We start from the raw sequence: 15,694 nt of genomic DNA on the forward strand, positions 1-15,694 counted from the left end.
ACTGACACGCTAATGTCTGCCGCAGTGATTCTGATGTGATGGCCCACCAACCCTGAGACTGGGGAGTAATCCCACCAATGATTATGGTGCAAAACTTGTGTGACATGGAGGCTCCCCTAAGGCCTAAATAAGCAACTCTATAGCTGCAGACTAAGGACAACCCGCAGTAATATTAGAGGTGGGCAAACCAACAAACTAACATGGAGAATCAAGCTAAGGGTTGGGCCTGGCTGTAACAGCCCATGCACGAGCCGAGCCCTGAAAATACTTGACAAGTAAATCACGCAACAAAGGCGTTATATGATAAGGCGCCTCAAGTTCAAGAAAGTGCATTTCTTTAACAAGCTGAAGTGTTTCACTTTAGTATATCAGATTATTTGAAAGTATTAAAAGTGAGAGTTTTTAAACATGAACCAAGAAACATTATTGACCACGCCCTGAGGAGGATTCATACTAGTAACTGACAGGCAAGTTAGATGTCAAGTATGCCTTAAATGTTGCCTAAATTCGTGTTATAGGTTGAGCAACATTAGAAGTTACTAAATCAACACAAAAGAGATTTTCCTATGGCTAGGTACAATTCGGTCAAGAAGGGAAGCCAGGATTGATCAAAGATTTTCCAGTTTTACACTGTGCGATTCAGTCACTAGAAAAGTCCCTCTTTCTGACATCAAATGTTAAAGCTTTGTCCTTGAGTCTTGGAAGATGAGATTAAAGCATGGATGATGGACAGAAGCCGTATTTCATATGGACAGTTTTACATAGTGCAGACCTTGCCCTAAAACATAGCAGTCCTTGTCAACAAACACAGACTATGTTACATCTTGGATTCCCCCACCCTGGGAGATTTGCCGAGAATCACAGGAGGCTGACATGAGGTACATGGTACATGGTCGGCAGCTGTAGCCTTCAGGTCACACGTCCTCCTATGAAAGCTCGTCTCGTTTGGGGTTGAGGTTTCAAGAGGACCTTAAGATAAGCCACAGTCAAGTGTCCGGCTCGAGCCTCACTAGAGATTTCAGTGCCTCGCCCAACTCTACCTAACATGTGCAGGGCACCGTGTGCCCACATGGACATCTAAGACTTGTGCCACTTTCCATGCCTACTGGGTATATTTTAGAATCGCTAAAAAGTCCGTAATCTACTCAAATTGTAGGAGGAAAACTAAGATGAGTAAATTTCCAAACGTAAAACAAAAGGTTGATGTCAGTCCTTAAGTGTGCCAAGAGTCTATTAATTTTTTGGTGCGCACTACATAAATGGTAAATATTGTTGTTATTGCTATTCCTGCCCAAATCTCTACAAATTAAATATCTTCAATTGATATTGGAGAAATGTCCCAGCTTGCTCAGAAATATGTCACTTCATAAGGTAGCTACTAGTAGGTTCATGCATGAATAATTGCAAGGGTGCACCTGATATCGACCTAGAAAGGATGAATGGCAGAGACTGACCTCACCTATCAGGATTCGTACCTGAAACCAACACTGAGACACCCACAGCAGACACATTATTTCCCTAAGCCATCTTGCTTTGTCTTTAAACCTGTGCCCATTGGCAGAACTGTATGATGTCAGAAACATAACACCGAAAATAATTCTCTGCAGCATGTGTTTCGCCCACTAAGCCGGCGATGACTGGACACGATATAAGTGTGTGGTTCTGGTCGGACACTCAGCATAGCATGCAGTGACTAAGTAATTAAGCGGGGTTCTTGGGATGCATTAAGCCTGGGGGTCCAGAGCTATACCTCAGGGGGTGCTGCTAAGAGCACTTTAGCCTCTCCGCCACCTACCACCTTCAAGTGATTTCCCTGCTGGAGTGAAGGGCTATTTACGGAAGCTTTTAAGGCAGGGTTAACTCAGTGCTGATGGATGGCCGTCAGTGGCTAAGTACTGCTGAAGAACCCGAGTGCACATCCTGCGCGTGGGGCAGGGGCAGCTCAGGGGGCATGCGCTACCCATCATGCATTGCCACTGCGGGCTGCTCTCGGACCGCAAGGCACCCATGAGCCCAACATTATGCGCCCATAGCAGAGCATCTTATGCACATCCGGGGCCCTGAAGTGCACTCCATTCTCTGCCTACAGCAGTCTCAATGCTCTTGTGCTGCCCTTGCTGGGGCGCCAAATGTAGTGCTACGTGGGTCTAGCTGCCCATCTGCCCTCCTCACTTGGCCTCCTGCAGGAAAGGCTCTTGGGAAGCGAGAACCCATGGGAATTAAATCCTTGACCCACCAGCAAGGAGAGCACAGAGGGTAAAGGCAATGAGACTCCCTGTATCCTACAGACTCTGACAGTAAACTCATCATTGTCCAAACAGAGTTTTTAGTTGTATACTAAGTACAAAATATACAACATGAAATAAACAATGTTGTACGGGAGTTCCACGGACGGATCAAAAACATGAGAGGAAGGGCTTACAAACAGGAGTTTAGAGTGCTTCTTCTGGAACAATAAACTTGACTCCAAAATATTCACTTGCAGAAGGGCAAATGTGAACAAGATTGTAAAATGTACTCAGATGGGTGAATGTATTGAATCAGCGCAATCGGAACTCAGTTTTCTTGAAAACATGTAGCTGATAATAAGTGCAACGCATTTATTTGTAGATATCTGGTAATAATCTTTCAAGAAACATGGAGTGCAGAGGATGAACTTTTAAAAAAGTACGGTGTTTCCTTTCCCATTTGATTTTTTTTTTTAAAAGAACGCTTATAGGGGGGAGGTGACACTCTGGTTAAATGTGGAATAAACGATGCTATGAGCTGGTTTTAAGTCGTTGCTTCAGACAATACAATGAGGTGCCTGTATTGTATTGTATTGTAAGTGCATTTATATAGCGCTTGCTACCCTTGATGGGGTGTTGAAGCGCATTTTCAGCGAGTAGCATGCTACTCTGGAACCCATAAAGGATTAGTGGTGAATTAGAATAGTGAAAAAATGAAAGTAATTGAGTGGTGGATATGTTAGTCAGTTATTTGGATTGAGAAGGATAGTGGAGGGTTAGACGAGGCTATCTATAGTCTACTTCCGGGTAGCCACAAGGTGCTACAGCTATTAATGTACAGTATCCGTTGAAGTTGTCCTTAGCTTGGGTGAGAGCATGACGTACGTTTTCAAAGAGTTTCTGATATTATATGGAATGAGTATACAGCTTATCATTAAAATGCATGAGAGTGGATAATAATGCAATATATCTGCATTATGTACTGTTTCCCTTCGCACACTCAGGAAAAAATGTACACTAGTGACTACTGTGCAATGAAATAGATTTGTTATTCTACAGAGCAGCGATACTCAAAGTACGGCCCGCCTGACCTTCACATGTGACACCCTGGTAAACAGCAGCACTGGGCTGCTGGTTACTAGACTGAGCATTAATATTCATCAAATATTACATAAATGGGCAAGCCTTTATTTGCAGGTTTACTGAAGTTAAAGAAAGGAAGTAACTAACGTGTCCCACACCACTTAACGATAGGAACACCTTCAGGGCCGGACTGGGAACCAAAACCGGCCCTGGCAAAGTGCTCAGTCTGCCCCCCAGGAGGTTGGGGGTGCGGTCGAGCTGTATGCCAGGGACGGTTTTGGCCAATTTTGTTACAGGGGCCGATATTGCAGCTATGCTGCAAAAACGGCCCGGTAACAAAAATGGCCCCCAGGGGCCCAAACCCGTCCCCCACTGTGGGGGCTCACCGGGGAAATGCCCAGTGCCCGCCACGGCCAATCCGGCCCTGAACACCTTCATTTTTAAAGAAATCCTGAAAAAAATGTGTAAAAATATGAGAAAGTCTCTCAAAATTTCCAAACTATTTCATTAACATGCAGGAGCGTTTCACCTTAGTACATCAAGTAATATCAGTGTAAAAGTGATATTTTAAATTTAGAAATATTCATGCTTCCTCACCCTGACAACAATGCCAATAGTGAACTAAGAGGCAAGTTAAATGTTATGTGCAACCTCTTAGTGACTTGGGTTGCTAATATACATGGACATTATAGTTTATTAAACGTGTGTTTCAAGGTCTTCTTATATGTGATAATGAAGAAAAAGAAGGCAAAGTGAAATAAAATAATTGCCTAGGATCACACAATTCGGTCATGTGGGGAGGTCGGGTTTCATCACAGATTCAGGCACTAGATGTACTTATTTCACTTCTCCTATGCCCATCTTAACATGCCTAATCACTTCTTACCCCGTAAGGAAACTTTTGGAAGAGAATGGGGATCATCTAAATATCAGAGACTGGGCAGTAAAAGAAGCCGTAAATCTGTCGAACAGGGGTGGCACCGCTAATCTGCTGATAAGGAAGTCACTTAAAAACTCAGCTGCTGGTCCAAGTAGCAAACAATAACTTTTATTGAAACAATAGAGGGTTGAAATCACAGCAAGAGAGCACTGTAAAAATGTAGGTAATGAACCACAAGCTCACAGATTGGTCTACTTATTGGACATCTTCACTAAGCTGTGATATGCGATAGTATGTAATCGATTAAAATGTTTTCTTATTGCACAGCAGTCACTGGACAGGAAGTAGGTGGCACCTCTTCCGAATCTTTAGTCGGTCAGCATCTTCCCATCATTGCTCTGTTTTTCAGCTAAACCTCTGCCTGCTTTGTGGTCATCGGTCTTTCCCCGTACACACTTCCTCCCGGTACCACTTCCCACAAATTCGGCGTCACAACTGCCGCTCCTTTTCGTGCATCCGAGAGGTGGGTACTCACACAGTGCACTGTAAAAAACACATTATCCCACTGAGGGGTAAAAATGGCGGATGTGACGACATGTTGGATTCAGCCTCGATTCAGTTTAGCACCTTCCGGTCATTAAACGTCAGGAGATCTTTCTGAATGGCTGTACAAAATCCCGCCTCCGGCCTCACGAGCCTGCATTCTGGCATCATGATGTAACACCGCGTCCCTGCCAAAAGACCCCCCATTCCGCTCCCCCCAAATGATTCTGCATTTGCTAATGTTTTGTGACATAAAACCGGGAGATTATTATTTTTTTCCCTGCCTTAATTGAAGGAAGCATTTAGTGGAGATTTACCCATTATTGGCTCTCGGCGCGCGTGCGGCGCGCTCGCGCACACTGGAGCAGGTTTGGACGAGCTTGCAGGATTTATGCGAATGGGCCTGCGGGGAGAGGCAATTTGTAGCCGAGACGGACAATTATACGTGGCCCATGAGTGCAAGAATGACTGCGCCAGGCGGCTAATGGGTAATAAGACTGCGCCGGCAGCCATGAGCCGCACAGCGGTGTGACGGCGGCTCCAGAGAGCGCCGAGAAGGGGTGCTGCGAGGCACTGGCCGCAGCCAAAGAGAAGACTCGCGGGGAACTTTAAAAGTGAGCGAGGGATGGGGACCGGGGTAGAGAGAAGCGAGAGGGTGAGGGGAAAACGGGAGAGGGATAAAAGAAGACTGTGTGTGGGGGGGGGGGGGGGTAGTTCATTCAATGATTAGAGTAGAGGTGTGGGAAGGAAGTGGGAAGCGGGAAGGCAAAGGAGCAGGAGAGATATTAAGAGAAGGCGAAAAGAAAGGGAGAGTGGGAGAAACGATGGGGGTCAGAGAGACATGGCTGTAGTGAGGACAGTAGATGAGTAAGTATGTGAGAAAGTGATAATGAGAACGGAAGATAGGTGGGAGGAGAGTTAATTGGGGTGAAGGGTTAGCAGTAGGGATGGACTGGGAAAGGAAGGAGGAAGATTTGAGGGTAAAATGAAAAGAGGGAGGAAAAGAGGAAACCAATAAAAGGTGGAGATAAGTGGAAAGGATGAAGAGAGGGAAATATGGACAGGTATGAAGATGAGTGAGGGAACAAGAGTGACGACGAGAGAAAGAATGCGGGAACAGCGGAAGCCACAGAGAGATGGAGAGAAAGACTGAGAACCTGAAACAAAGGGAGGGGGAAGAATCACAGAGAAGAGAGGGACAGACTCAGGCTGGAAAAGTGATTTAGAGTAACATCGAGAGAGGAGCACTGAAAGACAGGCCCAGGGGTCGAAAAGAGAGATAGATCTGGTCGAGGTGGTAAATGCAGAAATCAGAGACAAACGAGCGTCAAAGAGAGGGAGAAAGACAGCGAGACAATGAGAGAGAGAGAGCTGGACAGTGAGAGAGGCGGCAAGAAAAAGAAAAGCAGATAGAGAGAGAGGAAAACAGAAAGTCACAGAGAAATAAGAGAATCAGAGACAGCAAAAAAGACAAAGAGATAGACAGACAGAAAGAAAGAGAAATTCACAGACAGAAAACAGACAATGAGAGAAAGACAGAGAAAGGAAGAGAGAGAAGTCTTGAGACACAGGACAGCACAGGAGCTGTGGACGACAGCTGTATATAATAAACATTCTGCTGGCGGCTGCAAACCCATCTAGGGAATGCATCCCAAGGGCGCCGTCCCCACAAAGTGAGGTATATCGAGGGTATTTGCCGCGATTGACAAGGGTGGACAGCAGGGCGGGGTTCGTTGCATGAGAGATGGAAAGGGTGGGGGTCATATTCACTGTCGGTGAGAGACAGGTACGAACTACCCCACAGCACCAGTGAATCGATAATATATGAAAAAAACATGGACTTTAGATAGATAGATAGATTGATAAAGCACACACAAGTAACACTTACAGACAATGGAGATAGACATTCTGGGTCATACTCCAAGGTAGTTATACTTACAGTCCGTCCTTTTGATTTTTACTGTAGTCAGATGGGTGAATGGATTGTAATAAGCACCAACCAGAAGTGTACAAATAGGGTGTTGTCCTGAAAATTCAGCTTTCTTGAAAAAATTTAGCTGATAATACATGCATGGTATTTATTGGTAGATATCTCCAAATATTGTATCAAGATACATGGATTACAGAAGGATGCTCTTTAAAAGCATAAGGTGATGGAACTCTGAGGTGACTTGCAAAATCCTCATCATCTACGCCAGGGGGTACTTTATCCTATATAATACATGGTCACACCATCACCTTTCCCACAAACCACTTAAAACCTTGGTGCGTAATACGAAAGAGAAAGCACGTTTGCAAACATAAAGAATAAAAATAAAACTTTTAATGCAAAATTAAACACATCAAAACCTATTAGATATTAGATATTTGTTGAAAAAAGATACGAGAAACAGTTCAATACAAGTCAGTTAAAAAAAAAAATTGCAGTAGCTCGAATTTGTAGAAACATGCAGAGAGATTCTAACTTTAACTTTTCTGTAAATATTTAAGGAATATAACAAAATAAAATGTTTCTTTCTGCTTGCCACTGAACTATAGCTGATGAAAGAAAAGCAATGCTTGGTTTTCGTTTCTTTAAACAGCTGCTTTAATTATGCTCGCGACCTGACTTGCCTTTTACCTCTGCTGCTGGCTCTGACAGCAGGAATTGTGACATCAAAACTCGACTGCAATAACTTATACAGTCAAGTTCTGACATTTTTTTCTTTATAATCGGCTATTCGGTGCGTCACGATTCAGCAATTTAGAGACAGGCATTTATATAGGGATTGCAGAATCCCATGTATTATACATATATCACATATACAGACACACACACAAACAACCATGTCAGAGGTAGGCAGATAAAACAACAAACAGAGACCCACATGCGCCCAGCAAAGCATATGTAAACAGACATCACCCAACAGTAAAATATAAAATGATGTAGGATACACATACAGAAATCACAGACAAAAGATGGACCCATTTGAAAACAACACGTGGAGAATAAAGCTAGCTGTGTGTCAAAGAATAAACCAGACAATTATTGCTAATCAGCTATATTGTAAATGCTGTTTTTGCAGTTTAAGGTTTTCTTTGTTTCTTTTTTACATTTCACTTTCTCTCCCCAAAAGCGTCCCACCTTTTTGCCTCGATGCCAGGGTGCTTGTTGCTAACAGTGCATTATATTTATACCTTCAGATGATCTAATACTCCATTCGTAAACAAAACTCTCACAGATTTACCTTAAACACGAGTTACCCACCTGTAACGGTAATTTCAACTTCAGAGCTGTTCTAAAAGCACATCCTGGGCATTATCCTGCCATCTAGTGGATGATGTAGGATAATGCACAGCATGTGTTTCAGTAATTTTTTTCAGATACAGTGGGAAGGAGAATCTATGCAGAAGTTTCACAGGTGATTCTGCATAATGTCCCTACTGGCCCAGAATTTCACATGCCATTCATGGATTTATTAAGCCCACATGCAATTTCTGTTATGTTGTCGTAATATCGCATAATTTCATGAATTCTGCACTACACCAATTACCTAAAAGTAAAAAAATTGAGCCATTATGCCATGTTAGTATGTGACAAAGCGTGGGACCATGGGAACAACACAAGTGACCAGAATGCGAGTGGCTGATGTTCACAGCACTTGTGTTTTTCACACTGTTTTCAGTGTTAAATGTGTCCTCACCCAAAATGGTCGAGAGGATGCATTTTTCAACTGAAATATAATGCTAAATGCCAGTTTTTTATTTTGTGAAATTATGCGTAATATGAACATACTTTTGCATAAATACAAAAAAGCAGATCTTACGTAAAATTTGCAAACCGCCGAGGTTTTAAATTACCAGAGCATAGGGCAGTCCTGGTATCATAGTGCTTAGCAACACTGAAAATAAAGGGTAGCATTTTTTTGTAGACGTCAGGATAGCTAAATGTTATAAACATACTTAATTTTATTACTATTATGGGTGTTTTCATGAATCATAACAGTGTATGTACTAGTAATAATACTCGAATAATCAAGTTGGGGAGATAAACCTAGGACTGCTGTGGTTAAATGAAATCCCATAACATAATTAACTATGCAGTTGAGTAGTTGCAGCCAAGCTCTAAACTCACAATAGATTTGGGCTTTAAAATTCACACTTACACAAAAGCAACATAGGAATAAAAAAAAAACACACCTCAAGAATCATGAGACTCACAAGAGACTGAAAGAGAGACACACACCCTCATGAATGAAAATTTTAAAGCTTAAGAAAGTCTACCTGGTCAGTGTATCAAATCAATAAAATAATTATTATTTATAAGAATCACGCCACAAATTAAGCTTTCTCTTAGAGCTTAAATAAGTCCAATAACCCGGCACAATAGTGCAGTTTTATTCTCTGTCTTCATCAGCTCTGGATATAGGAACACTGTGCCACTTTATGCACAGTGGTTATGTACGAGAGAGCTATGGGCGGAGGAGGGGAGGTCATCATGAATGAATAGATGAACGAAGGTAGAGACAGACAAACAGTATTCTCAACAAACTGCATTACATCAAACAAACAACATCGTGATTAGCTCACTAAGGTACAGAATAAGAGAAGACAGAATATACCCAATCCAGATTTTAGACACAGGATGCTCCCAATGACACAACACGGATACACATGACTAAGGGAGGTCACACCAACTCACTTGACTTTCTTGGCATCGAACTTGGACTGAGGAGTCACTTGCCGGATGGACGACAGGGTGCAGCTGTGCTTCCGCTTTCGAGGCCTGCCGGGGCCGCGGCGTGCTGGACTGCGGGAACTCTCTTCCCGCCTGGCGAACGGAAGAAAAACATGGACGTTTAGTGGGAAGATCTGGATCTGGTAGACCATGCCACGGGCAAGGCTTCAGAGGTCTACCCCTATGCTGTCAGTCCCAGCTCAGTGTGGCAGCCACTGGTGCTGCCAGCTCCGAACGCTGCAAGCTGTTGGAACACAGCTGTTGGAACACAGCTGTTGGAACAGTACAGTTGTTCGAACAGTCAGAGCATTTGTTTTGGTGAGGAGGCCTGTGCTGGGAAACCCAACAAGGTAGCCATGCGCTTTACAAGTCACTATAACATAACATAAGCTCAGCGGCTCAAACAGAGGCAGCATCCCAGCTATGAATGTAGCTTCATTTCAAATTCCATGAAACCAATAACAAAAGCACCAAACATTACACATACTGTACATGGTAGATTTTCAAGACTGAGTAGAGAGGCAAAATAGGCAATTAATTCATGTTTAGGCCAGGGATGGAGTAAATGTATGCAGATGGAGCAAACGCAGCATAAACATTTATTATACCCTCAATGGCATTTTTAAGGTGCTGCATTCTGATGGATCAACTGATGAAATGCGGTATCTCTGCATGCCTCAATGACCATAGCAATCTCACGTGAACTAGTCAATGGTGGCCATGCCCACTCACTCGTGCCGCCGCTGCAGTTTCACCAGCTCGCGCTGCTTCTCCTTGTATCGTCTCTGGAGTTCTGCTAGCCTCATCCTTATTTCGACCTCCTCCGTATCCAGTTCATCAATGGCAGCCTTCAGCGGACAGACCTGCAGGGAATGCACAAGGTGTTAGCACTGGTGAATCCTCTGCTTATGAACTTCATCCATGAGTTGTTCCAAAGGCTCCTGGTGCACCGGTGTCTAAGCGCAGCATCCTCAGTACGAAGCATTGCTACTCACCTGTAGTATCCTCTACTGCAGCCTCATCATACATTAATGCTTCTCCCATGAAGTCATAATAGAGCACAGCTTTTCCAGCAGTCTCATAATGCGTCCGTGCTTCTGTCACTATCAGGTGTTATATCACTGTTTCGTAAAGGCCTACTCCTTCCACCAGTCTCATCGTACATTACTGCTTCCCCTTCAGGCTCATGTTATTTCACTGCCTCTCCCAGGGTGTATTCAATGCATGGCTGATTCTCCTGCCACCAAGTAATGCCTTACTAAAACTGAAGACTTGGGGGCATATTAACAATGCGGCGATAAAAAATGATCGCCGCTTTTGCGGCCCTTTTCGGCCGAAAAGCGGCGATAACTTTATCGCCTTATCAGCAAAGACACGCTATCGCGTGTTTCGCTGATTTTGCTCCCGTTTCCAGCACGCCTGACTTCGCATCGCTAATGAGATGCAAAGTAGGCGTGTCTGTGGAAACAACATGGGTAAATATCACGAAGGCAGTTTTGCGATATTTACAATGCGGGAAATCGATTATTTTAATCGCGCTAAATATGCCTTAACGCAGGAATTTAACGTCTGTTAAATTCCTGACTAAGGCATACCTAACATGGGAGGTGGATTCATGTGATACGACCATAGGGTCGTATCATCAAGCATATCGCCGTTTTACATGGAACATCGATGGAAAACCAGCGAAGTTCCATGGAAAAGGGCGCTATCGCTGGAATATACATCGCCATGGCGCTAAGTGCTGTTGATACAACGCTAGCCTGGCGAAATATTCCAGCGATAGAAAAAAATGCGGTATACAAGGTCAGCGATAATTATCGCTGTCTGTTGAAAATATGCCCCTTGGTTCTTCAGGCCACCAGTTAGTTCTGGTGGGTTTCTGTGAAGCTCTAAGTGGGAATCTAGTGCGGGGACACTCCGAATTGAGTAACCAGGCGCTTTATAAGCTCCTAACATAACAACACAACACATACTTCCACCACTCATGATGTGGTACTGCTTCGCTATGGTAGCAGAATATCGCAGTACACACAGAGGTGTGCAGTTCCTATATTGGGGGAGGTCGATGCAACCTGAGGGATCAAGTCGGGGGATCTGACATATTGTACCCTAAACATTGTTTAAAAAAATATTGTCGCGCTCGAGCTAATAAGAGGAAGTCTACATTAGAATGGATGATATCTTTGTAAACATGTTGTGCACTCCTGCTGGCTCTCAACACATCACTGCTTCTCCCACTGTCTCCTAATGCAGTGCGGGTGGACCCGCTGCCTTGTGGCGCCTTCCAACACGCTGCACCGGCGCTCATGACTTTAAAGCTCCTATCCACGTCTCTCAACGCATTACTCCTTCTAACTTTGCCCCCAAAGGTTCCCGAATAGGAATTGTTTTTTTAAAAGAAGCATATGACTCGTTAATGAACGAAGGCTGCATTCAAAAATACGCTTCTTGTTTGGAAAAGCCAACTGCGAGGATTGTGGGACGGCGGCCCCCAGCAGCCGACCCCCCCTGCATTCGCGGCCATTCACAGGGGGTTGCAAAATGCGAAGTGCTTCATTGAAATTCATTAGGCAGATCGTTATGCAAATCCCGCGAATGGTAACTGAGAGTCATTTTAAAAAAGATCCGTTTTGGTGCCGGGAGTGTCCCTTTTCTCTGGGTCTCCTAACTTTGACTTAAAGTCCCCCTTGATATGCCCTAAAGCACATATTACAATGGACGTCTCTGTCTCTGCTCTTTTCTTCCATATTGTGCAGGGCAGTGACTCCATTTCCTGACATTTCATGAACTTCTGTCCTTGCACGTGAATACGACTACATGGGCAGAACGTAGGAGTCAATCTATTTTTAGTTGCTGTTGGAGTTGCCCACATTATTATGGCTTCGTCATTTCCCTCAGTTGGCACTGGCCTTGAACTGCAATGTGTACGTCTGGCACCTTTCGGTTGTGTCTACTGTGTGCAAATCATCTGATATGGGAATCTGGCACTCGGCAACAAGATGTGCGAAGACTGTTTCGGGGTTCTGATGGCGGAATACACTTCTTCCCGACTGCCCTCGTCTTCTAATCATGAGTTTGCAGTTCTCCTCTCACGACTTAGGACTCACTTTGTGTTCCAGCCCTTCTGTTCATAAGCACTTCTGCAGGTTCATCATCATGAGGTTGCAGTGTGCTTTCATCGAACTGGTTACCATGCACGTGGTACATGTTTAACTCCTTATTGGTCTGCTTTGGTAACTTTTTTGTTGTGTAACTGCAGGTGTATCCTATGTATCTTTATGTTTTAGAGAATCGTCGACGATACCTCATACACCGACTGTCCAGTTTCGACAACAGAACCAGTATTGAATCTATTCTCGACATGAAAGTAGTCACACGCTTACATCATAGAAGGATGAGCTGTGAGCATATTCTTGCTTGCACACACTCCACACCTTCTTCTACTCTTCCAACGCGATCCTTACACCTTCGTCTGCTCTTCCAACGCGACGCTTACACCTTCTTCTGCTCTTCCAACGCGATGCTTACACCTTCTTCTGCTCTTTGAATGCGACCCTTACACCTTCTTCTGCTCTTCGAACGCGGCCCTTTCATCTTCTTCTGCCCTTCCAACGCGACGCTTACACCTTCCCCTGCTCATCGAATGCGACCCTTACACCTTCTACTGCTCTTTGAACACGACCCTTACACCTTCTGCTCTTCAAGCGTGATCCTTACACCTTCTTCTCCTCTTGGAACACGTATCCTTCATGTACACCGGTTGTTACATGGAAGCTGATGGACGTGCAGCATTGTCCTGGTTCTTACAGCCGACTGGGTTAAATCCTGAACTGTTCTACTTATGGCTCCCTGTAGGACCTTTTCCCAAGGGGTATGTAATGAATTACTGCCAATCTCCACTGTCTCCCAAGTCTCTCCCAGGAGAATTTTGCTTTTCTTTTGTGTTTCACCCAAAACATTCCCATCCTTCCAGTGTCTCTCAATTAATTCCCACCGTTGTCTCCAGGAGGAATGTCTACTGCTCCCTCTTCCCACCCTACAGATTGCCCTGTGCCCCATTTTCCTCCTCCACTGTCATATTGGTCCTATCTAGTGTCTCCTAACACACTGCTGACTCACTCATGTCTCATGAAGTTCTCCCTCTTCGTTGTCACCCACTTCATTTCTATCTTGTCTCCAAAGTTCTCACTACAACATGCCGCTCCTCGGTGCCTTTTCAAACAAAGAAACTCCCCACTAAACCTGTCTTACCCCTGAATTTGTATTTCATCAACATTGTCTGTGGACTAACAATAATCATGACAATATTTCACTTTCTTTTTTTTAAATATACAATTGTAGACACATTTATTTTCAACATGAATGTATAAATATATAAAATGTACACAAAATGACAAAAGTATTCACAAGACATGATCATCATTGTTTATGGAAAAACTCTTGTAAAAAAAAAAAAGGAAACAACTTCGTTGTTTACAGAAGAGAAAGAATGTCATTTTTTGAAAGAAAAAAACTTGCTTCTTCTGCAATACTGCAGATAAATTTCACTTTCCAAAAAGCATGCATATGAGGTGGCTGCTTCTCAGGACAGACATGCACACTATGGACTAAACTGCCAGAATCATTTGCAATTCAGAAGAGCCATGAAATCCTGTCTCTCCGCCATCTAAGGCCCAGGTACCTCTAAGCAGACAGCCTCAGCTGGTTTGCATATGCTGCGTATGAGCCTATACTCACTATTCCTTGCTTTCTACCACAAACCTTCTATTCAATTATATTTCACTGTGTCAAGTTTGGTGTGCTCTCACTGATCATCACACACAACACCAGGACTCAGCTCTGTTCGATGACACCGTCTCTAACATCCATGCACCACAGAATCAGAACCACTGGCCCCCGGTCTGCAAGGTACTTTGGGACCTTGACTTCGGGAATGAAAGAACTATAGAAATTATACAATACCATACGACTCTTCCCCGCCGCATCGCAGCCTTTTCTTGAGTCTACCAATGGATCACTGCTTCTACCCGGTGTTCTCCAGTGGGTCTCCTAACATCACAGAGAGCATTACCACCTTTGCCCCTGTCTGCCAAGGCATTCCCATCTCTCCCACTGTCTCTTGACACATTCTAGCCTCTCCCATTGCACTACCATCTCATCCCTGTGTCCTTCAGTGCATTATTGCAGCAGCAGCAGGCAGCATGACTTCTTTCGCTGGCTTACCGGTTTGACTTTAGGGACCCATGTGAACTTCCTGCGTGGAGGGCGCACTAGTGGGGTGGAGGCAGCACAGCACTGGTTGGTCAGGAGCCCGATCTCAGGCGGCCCAATGTCCACACTGTGTGTTTCTACCAAGGACCAGGCAGCTGCGATGGTGGCTAAACTCTGAAGGTTCAAGGCCACCAGATCTTCTCGGTCACCTATGGTGGAAAGCAAAAAAAGAGAGCTGGTAAGCACCGAGGGAGGCAGATTCAGCTGAGGCGGCAGAGTGAGTGGGAGTGATGGTTCAACGCGCTCGTTTTACTATGAAGCGTTGCTTCATATACTGTACTGGTCCGCATAAACAAACACAGTCCACCTAACTCCTGTGGCCAGACAAGGCTGATCATCTACACCCTGGAATCAGATGAAAGAAACGCAGCAACTGTTGCTGATAGCAGAAGGCTCCGCACCCACACTCATGACAAGGAAAGGAGGTGCATGCAATAGCAAAAGTCGTTTCGGAAATGCCACGCTGTGAGCTGGCAGCTGTGAGCTGGCCAGCCCTTCTGTATTACACTGCAATCTGGTCCTTGTGGCTTCGCTTCTTACTAGAATGCAAATCACAAAGCAGCGCAGGACAGAGGACGATTTAAGATTTCTGGTTCCCCCAAAATGCACGGCTGAATTATTCTGAAAAGAAGAATCACTTTTTCATAAGAAACACATGAATCGTAATTGGCAGTAAGAGCTGGTTGCCAGCCAGTGTAAACCTTCAATATAAACAGAGCTAGGGTGGTACAGCAAGTGTGCAACTAGGTCACTGGCATTGTATGGAATTATGTGTGTAAACTAGGAATACATCTTAATGCCGCTTGCATCCCCACCCCTGCTAACAATCTCCAATGTGACTGAGTATATTCCATATCGGGCTACTCTTCATAGCATCCTTGAATATTTGCAGTGTCTGAAACTGCTTCTAGGTGGATGAAAGCGACGTACTGATGCTAAAGAGAACACACGTCACTTACCTTGAACACT

The 15,694-nt window shown here is 44.3% G+C and overlaps 1 protein-coding gene across 5 annotated transcripts in view; it reads right to left on the reverse strand.

Moving 5' to 3' along the window:
* The window catches only part of BAHCC1 (BAH domain and coiled-coil containing 1), a 411,074-nt gene that overhangs the window by 69,661 nt on the left and 325,719 nt on the right, over nt 1-15,694 (reverse strand). For all 5 annotated transcript variants that reach the window (XM_085617382.1, XM_085617383.1, XM_085617381.1 and 2 more), the window contains 3 exons: nt 14,678-14,874; nt 10,184-10,314; nt 9,416-9,544 (listed from right to left, as the gene is read on the reverse strand). In XM_085617382.1, coding sequence (XP_085473508.1) covers nt 9,416-9,544; nt 10,184-10,314; nt 14,678-14,874 — 457 coding nt within the window. The remainder of the gene's footprint in view (nt 1-9,415; nt 9,545-10,183; nt 10,315-14,677; nt 14,875-15,694) is intronic.

Source organism: Triturus cristatus, chromosome 7, assembly GCF_964204655.1.
Source record: "Triturus cristatus chromosome 7, aTriCri1.1, whole genome shotgun sequence".
In the NCBI taxonomy this organism is placed as follows: Eukaryota; Metazoa; Chordata; class Amphibia; order Caudata; family Salamandridae; genus Triturus; species Triturus cristatus.